The 18,851-nt window shown below is 42.9% G+C and overlaps 1 protein-coding gene across 1 annotated transcript in view; it reads left to right on the top strand.

The window, feature by feature from the left end:
• Window positions 1–16,137, top strand: part of LOC136872801 (uncharacterized) — an 89,786-nt gene extending 73,649 nt beyond the window's left edge. The window contains exons 3-4 of the mRNA XM_067146640.2: window positions 9,559–9,792; window positions 15,994–16,137. Of these exons, the coding sequence (XP_067002741.2) occupies window positions 9,559–9,792; window positions 15,994–16,137 (378 nt within the window). The remainder of the gene's footprint in view (window positions 1–9,558; window positions 9,793–15,993) is intronic.
• Window positions 16,138–18,851: the final 2,714 nt, after the last annotated feature.

The raw sequence follows: 18,851 nt of genomic DNA on the forward strand, positions 1-18,851 counted from the left end.
CCATGAGGTCATGGAATTTCCGTCCTACCAAAAATATCCCAAGGTCTTACTCATGTGGTGAGTTTTCTTTGTATGATTCTCCCCCTTCCTCTTTCTGACCAAGACTTATTTGTGGACTCTGTATTTCCTTGTACGCCAACTAATGATATTCCCTGCTGTGAAGTAGCTAAAAGTTGTCGTGTTGAGCTAATCCGTCAGGCTCCAGTCTGTCGTCCTTCCTTCGCTCTGATTTCGACATTACCTAAACGAAATATTTTCAAATACACTCCTCTGTATTTCAATAAATGTCTCATATTATTTTACCGATCAAATCATGATTGATTATGGGCCTAAGTCACTCGGGTTCAGTACCGTATGATAGCCTACTCTTCAGCCCGTCTTCAGAACATCAAAACAAACGTCTGTGCAAAACTTTAACTTTCCACCTTCCATTCTGAGGCGTAGCCTTTATTTTGCCTTATCTGACTGGACTATAAATGAAACGATCACAGCTGCGAATAAAAGGTATTGTATACTGCCTCGCACTAAGGTGCTTAAAGTGTGCCCAGTTGAGGTTACGAACCCGGGCCGTTCAGAGGCAGATTCGAATTTGAGGTTGCAAATTTTTGTCCGCTCAATAAAAAGCTACCGTCGTTTGAGATGTGGCTTTACCGGATGATGGTTAAAGTGTCATGGAAGGCGATGTAACAAATGCAGAGAAGCTTCTAAGATGAGGAAGAATTGACCGCTGGATTACATCTTGAAAAACAGAAGCAGATACTGTAAGGAAAGAGAAGTATTGGCATGAGACGAATCACCTGGCTAATGTGCTCGGAGAATGGCCTCTCAAGACATTTACAGAGTTACTCCAAGAAGCTCACTACCGAGAAGGCACAGCCAAGATGGTTGTCGATATGCGGAACGGGCAGATACTAGAACAATAAGTTGTTACTTCTATTACGGTAGATTTCGTACGGGGACATCCTACTCATTTCCAAACAGAGGAATTTTTATTTAACTCTGAAAAGGTCCTTTAGTAGTGACAGTTACGCAGCACCATTGTTGTGAAATGGCGATTCGTCCGCTGCCACCCGTGCAGTGGCGCGCTGACGGGCCTGTTCTATATTGTGTTTCCAGGACAAAGTACGGTCCATAATTAAGCCGAGATATTTAATTTGATTAGTCCAAGACACAAGGACGTTATTAATAGTAAGATGATCGAAACTAGGCCTTCGCTTGGTGAAAACAATCGCCTGAGTTTTGTCGGCGTTTATTTTCACTTTGTTACTTTGGCACCACTCCCTAAAGAGGTCTATCCATTGCTGTAATCGCCGAAGAGCAAAGTCATTTCTTTTCATGCCAATGTAAATGGCTATGTCATCGGCGTACTGCTGGACCTCGACACCATCTCTCTTAGGTAGATCGTTTACATATAGGCCGTAGAGAGTGGGACTCAGCACTCCACCCTGTGGGACTCCAGCTCTGAGTGCCCGAGGGGTGGATTGCTCCCCTTCACAGGAAACGTAAAATTTCCTGTTTGTCAAATATGACTGTATAATTTTGACTAAATAGGATGGAACTTTATACAGTTCCAGGAGTTTTACAATTAAGTTATCGTGCCAGACAGTGTCAAAAGCTTTTTCTACATCGAAAAATACTGCTGGCACGCTACGGCGTAAGGCAAACGATCTAGTTACATACTGTGTTAAGCGCAGCACCGCAAGTGGGGCACTGCGCTTAGACCGGAATCCAAATTGTTCCGGGCGCAGTATGTTGTGGAGTCCCAGGTAACCATTGAGGCGTGTGAGAAGAAGTCTCTCAAAAATCTTGGAGATATGTGACAAGAGGGTTATCGGTCGGTAATTTTGTGGGAAAAGTCTATCCTTTCCTGGCTTTGGAATGACTATCATCCTTCCCGTCTTCCAAGCTTCAGGAAAGTAGCCCAGTTTTAAACATGCCGAAAAAATGGTTGCCAAAAATATTACTGCCTTATAGGGCAGAGATTTAATTTCTTGGTTCGATACCCTGTCGTCACCGGGAGACTTCTTCTCATTAAGGTTCTTTATCACCCTGCGAACCTCACGAGGCTGGATGTCCTGTATGTCTGCGTCAGGTGTCCATTGTCTTTTGAAAGATAAGGCCTTTCTGCGTATCTCACGGGTCCGTCGTTCGTCATCGTCATCGTCATCGTCACTAAGATCGTGAGTTACGCACTGGCTCTCAATAGAGTCAGCAAAGGCCTCAGCTTTTTCCTGTGGGGAGAAGACCAAGCCATTGCGGCCGTGAATTGCTCGCCTGGGTTCCTTGGTTCGAGTCAGACTGCGTGTAATGCGCCAGAAATCGCGATCTGACTCGTGCTCAGAGAGCTCTCGGCAGAATTCCTCCCATCTTTCGATCTTACGTTCCAGCAATCTGTTGCGGACTTCACGGGCAAGTTCCTTGTATTCGTCCCGATCAGTTGGGTCACGGAATTGTTGCCATCTTTTCCTGTACCTATTTTTGATATGGATCAAATCTTTTATGAGATCCGGCGTGGTGTCGTCTTGGGTGCCGAGGCGGTACTGCCAATATAATCGGCCAGCTCGGCCTGGACCCGTTCCCAGCGCTGACCGCGCATTTCGACGACTGTCCAGAGTATTATTGTTATTATTATTATTATTATTATTATTATTATTATTATTATTATTATTATTATTAATATTATTAGTGTTATTACTAATATTCTGGACCATGTGGCTAGCCGCAGTACCGTAACTTGGCGGTAGAATACGTCTGCCATTATTGTCAGGGGTGACAGTGTTACCATCGCCATTATTGCGCGTGAGCAAATGCGCGGGATTTTTAGCAGCATCAATGATGTATTTTCGTGCATTGCGTACCTTATTATTGAGGTGAACAATGGCACGATCCACATCATTTTTGCTAGTAACTGGAAAAGTCTTTAAGTTTTTATTTACATGCCATGTAAATTTATGGTAGTTTAAATTAAGAGGTTCTTTAGGAAAAGATGGCTCATCAAGCTTAACCCAAGTAAGATTGAAGATGATAGGCTTATGGTCCGAATTTAACTCATCAGGGACTAGAAAATCAATAGTCCTGTTATAAAATTTGGTTACTGCCACATCAAGCACATCAGGTAGACCCCCCCACTCTGGATAGAAAGTAGGTTCTGTGGGGGCGTATACACTGATGTCAGTATCTATCGTGTGTTGCTGTAGTATTCTCCCCTTTGGATTTATCGTCCTGGAGTTCCAGTCAGTGTGCTTCGAATTCAAGTCACCCCCTATGATGGAGCAAACGTGGCTAGGATTGTTAAGTAAGGTATCAATCTCCGCCGTGTGTAGGGGAGCTTTGGGGGGGAGATAGGCCGCAATAATCCGATAATGATAGTTTGCATGTCTAATCTCGATACCGAGAGACTCAATAACGCCGAGAGGGAGAGGGTCTATAACGCGATGAGTAAGCTTCAGCTTAATCAGCACGGCCACACCCCCGCCCTCTCTGTTGGCTCTATCTTTGCGGTAGACCGCAAAGTTTTTAATTTTAAAGGGCATATGTGGTTTTAGCCACGTTTCTCCCAGCAAGAGGATATCGATGTTGTGCTCAGAAATAAACGACTCAAGTTCGTATTTCTGAGCAGAAACACCCCTACAATTCCAAGCACAGACTGTAAGGTCCATAGTCAGAGAACGACTATTCGCGACTTAGGGTTCTGAAAGGTACTGCATAGCAGCACTAATCAGTACTCCAATCTTATCTATCGTTGTCTGACATGTCCTTAGCTTTGTCGCGGTATCTTTTAATATAGGCAGGAGCCTGGAGAAATTTATTTGCCTCGCGAGGTTCAAAATGTCGCTTATGCCCGACATGTCGGAGATAGGCGACGCTTCCACCTGGGGGGCAGGGTTCGATGCCTCGAGGGGGGGGGGAACTGAGCTCCCCCAGCGGCAGCAGCAAAAGAAAAGTTGGGGTCGACCTCTCTGGAGGGAGGGAGAGTCCTGTTTTTCGCAGTTTTTAGGTACTCTCTTACCATTTTCTGCTCCATGATGTTCTGGAACAGTTGGCAGCCCCTCCAGGAAGCGGGGTGCTGACCCTGACAGTTTGCACATTTCGCTGCTGCCTCCGGGGTGAGGGGGCAGGCATTCGCTGAGTGATTCTCTCCACATTTCACACAGCGCAAAGGCATTTTGCAATAATTTGCAGTGTGCCCCCACCTCTGGCATCGGAAACATTGGGAAGGGCCCTCACGACCCTTGAACGCCTCAATTTTCACCGAGGACCCGCACAAGTATTTTAGAGAATAAATGGTCTCGCTAAATTTATCTTTAGGGAGGGTGACGCTCATGACACTTAGGGGTATCAGCTTCTTGGTTGTAGCATCTTTTCTCGTGTACTGATACACATCCTGAGGCTGGTACCCAAGGGACACGAGCTCCTCTCTAACCCATTCCACGCCGACAGTGGAAACAATATTTCTGATGATAACTTTAAGGAGCCTCTGACTCGCCAGTTGGTGAGTGTAGAAGCCCTTATTGTTATCTTCGAAATATTTTTTAATGAGTTGGTAGTCCTCCTCATTTGCGGCGTGAAATTTCAACGCTTCCCTGGTGTTAATGACTCTTATATCGCCAGTGCAGCGTGATTTCAAGTAATTATAGTGGCGCTGATACTCCGACTTATCAGCTACCACTATAGGGGGCACAGAGACTTTTTTCGGGGGTACTACGTCCATGGCTTCGCTCTCCCCTCCGGGGGGGGGGGCTCTGCCCTGTCTCGCTTCGCGACTCCGTCGCAGTTGTATTCTCATTATGCCTAGGAGGCGGAGAGAGGGCAGAACTCGTGGAGGGTTGCGTCTCAGCCTCCGTTCGGCTTTGATCCGGCTGAGGTACGAACGCTTCTTGGTTCAAATTGCCCTCAGAGGGCAAGGTAGCCAGCACACTAAAAGAGTTCTTGGTTTCTACGGGCTTTTCCTTGGATTTCGCCCTCTTTCTTTCTAGGAGTTGCTTTCCTATTACCTTACGCATACCTTTCACTGCTGGGTGCCAATGCGGGAACATACGGGCTACCGCAGCAGGTATTTTACCTGTCCTAGCATATTCTCCAACCATGTCACCCGTGATTCGCGGGAGAACAGTAATAGTAGAGGCCTTGGAAGCCGACAAGTCCACAAAAGGGGATCCACTCATTTCGGAGCTGTCCGTGGATCCGATTGAAGAAAGATTGTCTCCCCCACCTCCCGGCGGGGGGTTACCAGCCATCTTACAACTACAATGCACTAAACAACAATGGTACTCCTATCTCGTAGCAGATAACCAGCAACACAACAAACAACACAGCACAGCACACTCGAGTTACCTGTCCTACCCGATAGTACTGAAAGAAAACATCTCTGTAATCAATTCAGTACCGAGGTAAATACAAGGTTGTAGTAGAAATCCACACAAACAATGCAAACTCGCACCAGTCACACCAGTCACAAGAACGGGGCCAGGAACCGCGCATCAATTGTTGGATCTGTTTTCCAAACAGAGGAATTTTTATTTAACTCTGAAAAGGTCCTTTAGTAGTGACAGTTACGCAGCACCATTGTTGTGAAATGGCGATTCGTCCGAAAAGAGGACTGTTGACAAAACGACTACACCCTTTGTCACTTTGTGTAATGTACATTAAAACAAATTTCCTAAAGCTTCGAAGTCAGGTCGTGGAGTACCCCGATAAGGTGGACATTCCGGACAGCGTCTGTCCCAGTTGTACAATTGTTGTATTCGTACCTTCGTTACCTTCAACCCACCATCTGCTAGAGGTAAAACGAAATCGCAAAGAAATATTTTCTTGCTGCTCTTTTGGCGATCGTGGGATAGACTGGGCCTCAGTTAAGGTACAGTTGGAGTAAAAAGGCTGCAGTCTGAACCCACTCTCTCCCGAATGCAAGCTACACGCTTTGAATCGCGTAGCCAACTCGATCGGTTAACCTCGAAATTTACGCGCAGGTTGTCGAGATGGTGTCAAATGAAAATGCTGAGGCCATGCGATTGTTACTCAGTCATAGTCAATTAGGAGTTTCAAGCATCTTCCCTTCTTTATTTATTATTGCATTTACTTTTTATTGTGCTTCAGACAGGTATAAACCTAGTCATATGAAACACACATACTTATACTGTTACATTAAATAAAAACACGTGTAAACTGAACATTTTATTATCTCCAATGATAGTCCTTTAAAAATAAAGTCGTATATGGAATAATAATAATCGTACACTTTTCTTCAGTAGCATAATATAATTACAAGTAGTCAGTTGTAGCACATAATGAATACGTCTTTTCACAAGAGATTAATCCTGATGTAAACAAATAGGCGGAGCACCTTGCCTTTGCACTTGGACATAGACGTAGCTGATTGGAGAAGCAACCGTCGCACTCACTCGACTGTATGCGAGCTCGAAGTTAACTAGTACGTCGTTTTATTGTTATTTTATTTCATTACATTTAGAAAGTCTGGAAGAGTAAGTAGGTAATCAAATTAAAGTATGGTTATCATACATGCTGGTGTATATATATGCTTGTTTATAAAATAGTGATTTAATAAAGAGAAATAAATGCACACGGCGTCGTGTAATACAGGAAGTCTTCTCGTAGTGGGGCAAAGTCCCAATCTGTACAGTGTTGCATCTTGCAGTTGTCAGTGAGTGAAATAGTGAGAAAAATTGAGTAAGAGGTAGGACCATCGCGCGTATTGAAGCACAAAAGGTGAAAACCGCTCAGAAGTGACCATAGGCAGTGCATTGTGAATGTGTTCAATAAACTAAGTGAACAGAATCCAGGTTTAGTCGTTTATTCAGATGTTCAGATCTTCGCACTGTTGTCGTATGCGATGCGCAGCGCTGTACGTTCGAACACGAGTCGTTGACGGGGCGGAGGCCGGTACTACACGCTCAGCAAATCACAACTCTTTCTTTGGCGAAGGCGTAGACATGCCGTGTTTACATCAGGATTAAAATCTCGGGAAAATAATTATAACAAGGTATTTACTAACTTGTGTTAGTACTGTATTTATACATGACTAGCATGTGCCCGCGGCTTTGCCCGCGTTCAGTAATTCAACCGTTAGATGTTTCTAAACACTTTATTTAAAAGCAAATTAAAGCATTGTATTTATTAACTCACATCTTTTCTGAGGTAAATTGCATGAAATACATTATTTTATTTTTATTATATTGTTACTTTCGATGATTAAGATACCGGGTTGATGGATGGTACAGATAATATTAAGACCATGTTATATAATACAAAATATATTGTTTCCTTAGAGCTCCGGAATAAAATATAATAATGTCCTTCCATTTGGAGGTAAGATGCATACTGTAATGTGTTTGTCTTTCGAACTCTTGAACAATCCACGTACAGTTGACAATGGCAAAAGCGCCGTTTTCGAAGATGGAGTCGTACAACTTTAAGCGATTGTCCTATGTCAAAATTTCAGATCTCTGTGTGTCGTAGATTTGACTGGGCTTCGCACACATACACACAAACACTTCCGAATATTACGGGCTGATGGTTCCTCGTGTCGCGGGCCGAAAATGGCTTCCTACTCAATGGAACAGTCCGAGGAATACTACTTCGCCCACGGCATGCTCAGTCATGATGGTGGCTTCAATAATATTCATCATCAGTTTCAGAGCCGTGTTCATTGCAGAGGGAAGGATTCATGTTCCTGAGAAGGATAATCGGTGCCACAATCGTCCACTCCAAGATGTTCGAGGGTACTCCAGGTGACTCCAAATTGTTCAAAATATCTGTCGTGTAGTTAACAGCCTCATCTGTATGACATGTCATGTCGATAGACTTTTCAATGTATAGGAAACCGGATAATTCTTGTGAGTGTTGCTTGTTGATGACGTTGACAGCTTCATGTCTTGGTGCAAGAATTGCCCTCAGACACAGCCATGCGTCTTAGGTGAAAACCTATGCCCACCTATGACAAACATTTTAGATCTCTGTTTGCTGTGGATTTGGCTGGGCATCGCACACATGAACACAGACAGACAGACAGACAGACAGACAGACAGACAGACAGACAGACAGACAGACAGACAGACAGACAGACAGACAGACAGACAGACAGACAGACAGACAGACAGACAGACAGACATCATGGATTGAAGGAAAGTGGCTTCCTATTCCACGGACTTACAATGGCATCCTGACTGATATATGTATTATTCCTTGTTTATTATTATCATCGTCTATCTTGTGTTCTGTATGTTTCCTCTAAATGTGTAAGTGTCCAACCCTTGTCCCCTTTCTCTACGGGGTTTGGGTATGAAGTGAGATGAATCTTCGTAGCGATTTTTTACGACCGGATGACTGTCATGACGTCAACCTAATCAGGTGGGTTAATGAGATGAAATGAATGACATTATATATGATAGTAAGAATGAAGAGGATGAAACCCGGCGGCGGCACATTGCCCACTCCTCACGAATAGCTCAAGACTTTACGTCCCGATCCGACGGATGAATCACCATTAACAGCATCATATGCCCTCACATCATATAAGACCAAAAACGGTTTCCTACGCCCTGAACGTAAAATGGCTCCTTGAATATTGTGTTCTCTACCTATCGTATGTACGTTGCCTTGCGAGAGCGACTCTATGTATTTAATCTTGGTGACAGCACGCTGGATTGTCATATCCCAATGCACGTTTTCCGATGGTTTTTCGTTCATAACTCACCAACGAAAGCGAAAATGAAAATTCCCGCTTCGAGGTGCATTCGGACCCTTTTCCATCTACCTATGTTCAAAATTTCAGATCTCTGCGTGCTGTAGATTTTGCTGGGCATCGCGCACAGACACACAGACAAACACTTCCTTTTATAATAGTGATATTATCGAAGATGATGATGATGAGATAGATGGTATTAAGAAAAACAAGGAAATGGACTAAAACTATGAACTTAACAATAAAGAGTCAGCGAAGTGATTTTAATTCAGAATGTAAAATAATTAAGTTACTTGTTTACATTGCTTTACTGTGGAAGAGTATGTAGTTACAAATATATCTAGTCTGTCTATACTCATTGTTCGATTTATTAAATACTGTCATTGACTTTAACACTGGTGAATTACTATCTTCCTGAGTTCCTGATCTAGAGCAGTAGAAGGTAACAAGATTTGGGCGTGTAGATGGATTAGGGACAGACAAGTTGAACAGACAGAGCAAGGTAGGAAAGAATGATATTTAGGATAATTATTAGTTATCTTATACGTAAGGGCTGATTTGTAGTTCATAGAATCGGATAAAATTATTATTCGCTGAATCACTGCCCACGACAAATAACGCTCCCCACTCGGGCAAGAACTCGTGAATTAATTTGACATCTCATTAAAATATACATAATGCATATTTGGATAGGAATGAAAAATGAAATTCAACTTAGAAATGTTGAAAATACTTGTTTTGAATTCAAAGGTTTGTTCCTGTTGTTGCTCATTCATTTATAAAACAAACCATCAGTTTCAAGCAGAAAGAGTACAGACAGATGCCTTTAAAATAATGACTTGTATTTCTGTGTACAGTACGAGGGCGGCCCGATGAAGGCAGTGATAGCAGCTCTGGAATACATTTGTGACAACGTGGATGTCTTCCAACGTTACGGTGTGAACGAGTACATGACAGCTCTGGGGCTCTCTGTGCAGCCTGCGTACCGTGGCCAAGGGATTGGCATCGAGCTGTTGAGAGCGCGCTTTGATCTGGGGCGTGCAGTCGGCTTAAAGCTGACCGTCACCGTCTTCACAGCGATAGCATCACAGGTGAGAATTCTGCCATACCAGGATCCTCCGGTAGCACCACATCTCTTTCTTGCCGGTGAAACAAGAGTCTACGTTTCATTGCTGTAGAACAATAATTGACGAGGGTCGAGTCATAAGTCAAGGCAACTATTTTTTCTCGCGAACAACAGATAACACGGAAAATCTGAGATATGCATTTGGAAATATAGGGCATATACTTATGCATAGTGCCTGAAGACAAATTCTGACTTCAGGGGATTCTCGTAGGAAAGTGACAGAACACAGGTCATTGGTAAACATCGTTTTGTTATGGTATAGACAGCAAATACACAATACTACGTCCAAAGGACAAGTCTCAACTGTTAAACACTGATCGATCACCATTATCCGTATATCTTTGTCCATGGACACTGGACGGCCTGGGCGAGGCAAATCGGCAGTTGATACTCTAGCCCGTTTGAACGCCTCCACCCACCTCACCACTGTTCTATAGAGCATGGCATGCTCAACTAATGCTTCCCGCAGCTCTGCATGGCATTGGCGTGCATTTCTGCCGCGGAAACTGCTATTGTAATATACGATCGTTGCTCCTGCTTGTTGACTTCCATTTTGTTATGCTCTCACTCACACACTGAACTTGGAGCATGCTTACACCCACACTGTTGTTTACATACACAATGTAGTGGCATCATATTCAAGTACATACCGTACTTTTTCAAATGTGTATCTTAGATTTTCCGTGTTGTCTCCTGTTCGCAAAAAAAAAAAAAAAAAAAAAAAAAAAAAAAAAAAAAAAAAAAGTTGCCATGACTTAGGACTCGATCCACGTATCAGTATCTGATAGCCTCACACTACCAGAAGATAACCTATAGAGCAGTAGCTGCTGGTCCCACATTAATAGTTCATCTACAGAACAGTAGCTGTTAGTCTCACATCAACAGATCATCTACAGAACAGTAGCTGCTAGTCTCACATTAACAGATCATCTTCAGAACAGTAGCTGCTAGTCTCACATTAACAGATCACCTATAGAACAATATTTGATAGCCTCACACCATTAGGAGGTCGCTTATAGAACAGTAGCTGTTACTCTCAAACAATTAGGAGATCCTTTACAGAACAGCCTCACATTACCAGTAGCTGCTAGTCTTACACTAATAGGAGGTTTTCTATGGAACACTATCTCCACCTTACGACCAGGCTACCTTACAGGTGAATAATAAGATTCATTAAAAACTCATACGGACTGAGAATGCCTGACTTATGGCCTCCAACGCATCACACGAAAGTCAGGTCTGTGTGAGTCATCTGCTGCAGGAGCCACACCGCTATACAATCACCTCCTTCAGCTGGTCGCTCTCGCTACAGATCTGTATGAGACACCTGCTGCAAGAGCCACACCGTTAAATAGAGACAACCTCCTTCAGCTGGTCGCTCTCGCTACAGATCTGTATGAGTCTCGTGTTGTAAAAGCCACATGCTGCAGGAGCCACACCGCTATAGGAGCACACCGCTATATAGTCACGACCTCCTTCAGCGGGTCCTTCGCGCTACAGATCTGTGTGAGACACCTGATGCAGGAGCCACACCGCTATATAGACATAACTTCCTTCAGCTGGTCGCTCTCGCTACACATCTGTGAGAGCCACGTGCTGCAGGAGAACAACGCTATATAATCACCACCTCCTTCAGCTGGTCGCTCTCGCTACAGATCTGTGTGAGACACCTGCTGCAGGAGCCACACCGCTATATAATGACCACATCCTTCAGCGGGTCGTTCGCTCTACAGATCTGTGTGAGACACCTGCTGCAGGAGCCACACCGCTATACAGACACAACATCCTTCAGCCGGTCGTTCGCACTACAGATCTGTGTGAGCCACCTGCTGCAGGAGCCATACTGCTATATAGACACAACCTCCTTCAGCTGGTCGCTTTCGCTACAGATCTGTGTGAGACACCTGCTGCAGGAGCCACACCGCTATATAATGACCACATCCTTCAGCGGGTCGTTCGCTCTACAGATCTGTGTGAGACACCTTCTGCAGGAGCCACACCGCTATACAGACACAACATCCTTCAGCCGGTCGTTCGCACTACAGATCTGTGTGAGCCACCTGCTGCAGGAGCCATACTGCTATATAGACACAACCTCCTTCAGCTGGTCGCTTTCGCTACAGATCTGTGTGAGCCACCTGCTGCATGAGCCACACCGCTATATAATCAACACCACCTTCAGTTGGTCGCTATCGCTACAGATCCGTGTGACACCTGCTGCAGGAGCCACACCACTATCTTCTTCTTCTTATTATTATTATTATTATACTTACTTACTTACTTCCTCTTCATGGATTAGGCTAATAGCCTGTTCCGACCTCAGATTTCATCCCATCTCTTCACAGGACGACCAATATCTCTTCTTCCTGTAGGATGGTATTCCAGGGCAAGTTTTGGGATTCTGTCGTTATCCATCCTCAGAACGTGGTTTTTCCAATTTATCCTGTTTTGGAATATTCTTTCATTCATTGAGAATATATTTAATTTTTGTCTTATCTCTTCATTTCGTATTTTATCTTTTAGGGAGTATCCTTTCACTGATCTTAGGAATCTCATTTCAGATGATTGTATTTTATTCCTATAGCTTATTTTTATCTACCCATGTCTCACTTCCATATAGCAAAGTTGGTACAGCCATAGTCTTATAGAATTTAAGTTGAGTATCTTCTCTTACTTTTCCTTTCAGTGTTCGGCGAATTGTCCCACACATATATTGAAATCGATGAAGCTTCTTCTTCACCTCGTCATCATCATTAAAAGATATTTCACAACCAAGGTACTTAAAATTTGTGACTTGTTCTACTGGTTGATTGTCGATTACTATCTTCGCTCCGATAGGATATTTCCCTTGCCATGCCATAACTTTGGTTTTTGTTCTGGATAGCCGAAGATTATAACTTTTACAAATGGTGTTTAACTGATGTATTGATTTCTGGAGTTTATCTTCATCATCCTGCAGGATAAATTGATCATCTGCAAAGAGCATAGTATTTATGTATGTGTTTGTGTTCAATTTTATTCCAGAGTGCACAATTCGTTTCCAATTTCTGATTACTTCATCTATATATATATATTGAATAGTGTTGGAGAGAGGCTGCATCCCTGACGTACACCTTGATTAATTAATATTTCTTCCGTTAGTTTGTATCCTAAATCTAACACAATTCTCGTCCTTTTGTACAGACTTTGGATAACTTGAATAAGATGTTTAGGGTAACCATTCTTACCATTATATTCCATAACTGTTCTCTATCTACCCTATCAAAAGCCTTTTCATAGTCGACAAAAGCGACATAAGTATTCAAGTTAAATTCTCTTCTCTTCTCCAGTATCTGTTTGAGGCTAAATATATTATCTGTACAGGATCTGCCTTTCCTAAATCCACATTGTTCTTCCAATAAGAGATTGTGTGCAATGGAAAGGTGAACCAATTTCTCCATTCTTCGGGTATATTTCTTCTTTTCCAACAAAGATTAATTAAATGTAACATTCTAAATTTAAGAATGAACAACTCCATATTTATGTTGTCTAACCCTGGTGCTTTTCTATTTTTGAAAGATTTCAGAACAGTATTAAGTTCTTCTATATCTATTAGGTCAATTCCTTCAATGTCGATATCTATATCTTGATCTTCCTGACTCTCTACATACTCTCCGTTATACCACAATTCTTTGTAGTGTTGTATCCACGATTCTTCTTCGATTACATTTATATTAGCAGTTTCTCTTTCATCACTGTTGACGTGCTTCATTAACTTATATGCCATCTCTTGCCTACCATGGATATCATCCTCTATTGAGTTTATTAACCTATCCCATGATTCTTGCTTGAGTTTTCTCGTTAGTGACTTGACCTTGTTCCTGCTGTTTTTATATTCTTTCTCATTTTGTGGCGTTCGATGCTGTATTATTTTCAGGTATAATATTTGTTTTTGCTTGACAGCTTCTGAAATTTCTTTATTCCATATTTTAAGCCCAGTTTTTCTCCTAAATTTCTTCTTCACTCCAATGGCTTCATCTGCTGCCCTCTGAATTGCTGAGGTTATGATTTCCCATTCTTTGTTAATATCAGTACTTGTCGGAATCTGACCTAAATACTGTTGCAGCCGATTTTGATGTAAGTATTTTATTCCATCATCCTGTAGTAAATATACCTTATAGATCTCTTGGTTTCTGTGTATATTTTTATTCAGTCTTTTCCTCCATTTAGCAAGAATTCTGATTTTTGCAATGACCAGATAATGATCTGTATATAAATCGCTGCCTCTATGTACTCTGACATCTGTTACATCTGGGCCTAACTTTTTATTGACCATTATATAGTCAATAATTGATCGCTGTCCTCTTGCAGTCCGTGTGAATTTATGTATATCTTTCTTCTCAAAGAAGGTGTTAGTAATTTTTAATTGATTATAGGATGAAAATTCTATCAATAATTTACCATTTTCATTCAAAGTTGGTTCACCTTTATTTCCCACTATTTCTGCAATTGGTTTGTTTCCTACTCGAGCATTGAGATCACCAGCCAGAAAAACAAAGTCACTTCTACATATGTTATCCAACACTGATTGAAGACCTTCATAAAACTGTTCAGATTCTTCCTGTTTGTTTTCTTCAGGAGCATACACGGCTACCAAGGTTAATTTCCCACTCTCTACCTTCAACCTCAGCACCAAAATCCTTTCATTTATAATGGTGTAACTTTCTATTTTGTTTTTCCACTTCCTGTCTATTAATATTGCGACTCCTGCTGCAGCTCTTTTATCCTGTGTAACTCCGCTATAAATCATGGTGTATTTATCAATTTCATTTGTTCCTTGTAATTTCTTTTTTGTCTCAGTAATTACAGCAACATTGATTTCTTTCCTAGCCAGCTCTCTATCCAGTTCTTCTTCTTTTCCTTTTATGCCTCTCACGTTCCAAGTTCCCAACTTTAATGTATCTCTAATTCCAAATCGTTTGGCCTTTGATCTTGCCTTTGTCGTCATCATAGAATCCGTCCTGTTATTCATCTGAGATTTATGAGTGAGGTAAGTTTTTAAGTGGAAGAGTTACCAGCCCTTCGCACAACCCCCAACCTGGAGGACCAGGGACTCTTCTGTAGGGGTTACCATACCTTAGCCGTGGGACCCAGTTTTAAGGCGCCAGGTACTCGCCCTCACCCATCCCCATGAGAGGTAGGATTTGCTGGTTACATTGACAGATGGACTGTCAACTAAAGCATTTCTTGAGTTTTAATGGCAGCACTTACTCGACATCACTGCAACCCCCAAGACTCAACAACCAGCCATTGACCCTCCTCCTTTACAGGGCTTGGGACCGGCACTAGGAAATCCGAGTCATTCCTAGTGGCGGAGTTTATTATTATTATTATTATTATTATTATTATTATTATTATTATTATTATTATTATTATTTTCTAGCCTATTTCAGTCCACTGCTGAATATAGGCCTCTTCCATGTGCTTCCATCGTCTTCGGTCTTGAGCCACTTGGAACCAGCGTGTTCCAGCCAACAGCTTTATGTCGTCGAGCCATCTCTTCTGGGGTCTTTCAATGCCTCTCTTATGTTCCCATGGTCTCCAGTGAACAATCCTAGAGGTCCACCTGTTGTAGTCTTGTCGAGGTACGTGTCCTACCCATTGCCATACTGCTATATAGACACAACCACCTTCAGCGGGTCGTTCGCGCTACAGAAATGTGTGAGCCCCCTGCTGAAGGAACCGCACTGCTATATAATCACCACCTCCTTCAGCTGGTCGCTCTCGCTACAGATCTGTGTGAGCCAACGGCTGTAGGAGCCACACAGATGTATAGTCACCACCTCCTCTACTTGGTCGTTCTCACTACAGATCTGTGTGAGTCTCGTGTTGTTGCAGCCACACCGCTATATAGTCACCACCTCTTTCAGCTGGTTGTTCTCGCTACAAATCTGTGTGAGTCTCGTGTTGTTGCAGCCACGCCGCTCTATAGTCACCACTTTCTCTAGTTGGTATTTCTCGCTCCTGATCTGTGTGAGTCTTGTGTTGTAGGAGTTACACCGCTGTATAGTCACCACCCCCTCCAGATAGTCGTTCTTGCTACTGATCTGTATCAGCCACCTTTCGTAGGAGCCACATCGAGCACTGACGGAACTAAAATAGAGCAATATGTTATCTCCTGTTTCAGATCCTTGCTCACCGTATCGGAATGGAGGTTCTCGCTGAAGTCTCATACAAGGATTATCTTCAGGATGGCCAGGTGGTGTTTCAAAACATGAAGACGCCTAGTATGAAAATGATGGCGAAGCGAATAGAGAATGTAGACGAATAGTATTAATTCAGTAGTTGTAAAATAAAATGTCACAGTGGTTGTCTTTAATGTCCTGTACTTATCCTCGTGTCATTTCTAACCTCTTCCACGAATAGTTGGTTGTTCCCTCGAGTGCGAACACAGTCGCGTACCTAGTTTTCAAAATGGATGCTCTCGAGTCCTCTGCATCGATCATCGCCTACGAATGAACAGTTCTAACTACGAGTGAAATATAGGACACACTGCCTCGGTAGCCGCAATGTACGGTACTATCTGACACGTAACACAATCATTTGTTGTTGTCAGTTCACTGTCGAGATGGACAACCACATGAAGTGTGTTTGTGAGTTTGGTGATGTAATCGCACCGGAAGAAACATTAGTGCGCACGTACAGATGGATCGTTAAGTCTATACAGATGGCGTAACGAACGAGCCCCGTGCTCAACCGTACGCGCACTACCTCTAAGTGAGCAAAAGGCAGTAGCGATCAGTGAGACATTGATGTTTCAAGTGGACAGTGTACGTCAGCATGGGTAGATATAAGGATGTGACAGAGTGGCAGAAACGGGCAATCGTGTTTGTCCGTACCCATAGCCATCCGGTGCATGAAGTTGTTGGATTTGTTGGTCTTTCTCAGTGGATTCTACAACGTGTGCCATGTATTTCCGTGCTGCATATCCTTGCAGGAATGGAGGGTCTCGCTGAGGTCTCATAGAAGGATTATCTTCAGGATGGTGTACTACACATGGCCACGAAATACGACGTCAGAATTGTGGTCGGAAAAAGGTCCTGATTGAGAGGGACCGCAGATGCGTTTCACGCCTTGTGAATCAAAATCGCTACCAAATCCGACAGGAATTACTGCAGTAAGTGAATTAAGGTCCATATCAACCTGTTAGCGAGAAAACATTGCTACAAGAACTGCATACAATGAATATTTGGAGTAGGTCACCTCGCGAGATGAATTGCTCACTGAGGCACATAAATATACGCGTGTTCAATGGGCTAGAAATCATCGAATGTGGATAGTAGCAGACTTGCGGACCGCAATGTAGGCTGGTGAATCATGTGTTTGCCTGTATTCCAATGACGGACGTCGTCGAGTGCACCGAAGCCCAAATGAAGCATTTCATCCTGGATGTGTGCAAGGTCAGGTTCAAGCCAGAGGTGGGTCCGTGGAGTTTTGGGGGTGTGTTTGGTATGACAGATTGAGCCCGCTCACTTAGGTGAACCAGTATGTTTGTTTAAACATTCTGGATTATCAGGTGTTGCCTTTCAGTCAACATCTGCATGATGCGTATGGGATTGACACCCCGATTTTTCAAGATGATAATAGCAAAGTTCATCGGGCTGGACGCATATTGACTGGTTTTATTGACAATCCCCCACCCTATTACATTTCAATTGACCTGTAAAATCACCTGACTTAAACCCCATTGAAAATCTCTGAGAAATGTTGGAACAGCGGGTAAAACGCTGACATCAGCATCCTCTCAATTTGGTGGAATTACGCGAACAGATCCTCAGCGAGTGGCTTAACCTGGATGCGATGTACCTGTACAACCTTGTGGATTCACTTCCTAACCGACTCCAGGCGGTTATCAAGTCCAGAGGTGGAGCTACACGATATGAAATGATGCTTGCAATGATTTCTCCAGGCGTGACTAACGTTTCGTCCGGTGAGCTTACCTCTGGTTTAACTCAAGACATGCCATGTCACAACAGGACCAGAAAAGATTTCACACTCACAAAACCTAACTCACTTATGTAGGATCCCTGTCACCAACGTGCCTGACTCAACTCCATCTCTCTATTTCAATGTTTCTCCAGGATTTTACGATGTGAAATGATGGTTGCCAAGAAGCAGTACAAGTAATATAAATATATAATACGTAATTCTCAATTAGAGTATGTTACTCCTCCCTGTATACAGTCTGCAATTCTCTGACAATTAACTAAGTGGCTGCACGATTTCCTGTTTGTATTTTGCTTTGTGGCTGATTACGTTCTGACTTTTTGTCATTATATCAATGAGAACTCCCGTCTGGGCCTTCCACTACTTCTCTAACCACCCATGGCTGAGTAACCTATCCTGTCTCATTCACCCTACAGGACTATACCAACGGCCCCAGTCGTCCACTTTACTCCTCTGTGGACAATCCTTACAACCTTTTACCTCAAAGCAGGAAGCATTTATTGCCCTCCTGCCACTTGTACCAGCCATTGTTCTCACTACTTTCATGTCTGCTAGGCTACTTCCAACGTGTGAATATTATATCCTAAGTCCACCCAGATTTCTTACCCTTACAGAAATATTGGTCGAAAGCAGATCGATGTAGGGATAGTTCCATCCGAGAGCTAATACTTTGAGCACACCTCCATTCATTTCCTCACATATTCCTACCAATCTAGAAAAATAAACATCCCAAATACTTGAAATGATCCACCTGCAGCAGTTTTGTATACGGGACGTAGCATTCACTCCTGTCAGTTACCTTCCCTGATGACATCACTAAGGTCATGGAAATGATTACAGTTCTCACTGAACCTCCTATTTTAGCAGTGATTTATTAGACTTGAAGGCTTTCAGCATGGCCCGCCATTAACATGAAATTGTTAGTAGAACTCATACTGCGTACTACATTTCCACCCAGCTGAATTCTTCTTTGTGTATATACCGTTCATTAAGTTATACAAGTATACTATGAACAATAAAGGTGGAAGGTATTAGTCT

This window comes from Anabrus simplex, chromosome 4 (genome assembly GCF_040414725.1).
Source record: "Anabrus simplex isolate iqAnaSimp1 chromosome 4, ASM4041472v1, whole genome shotgun sequence".
Lineage (NCBI taxonomy): Eukaryota > Metazoa > Arthropoda > Insecta > Orthoptera > Tettigoniidae > Anabrus > Anabrus simplex.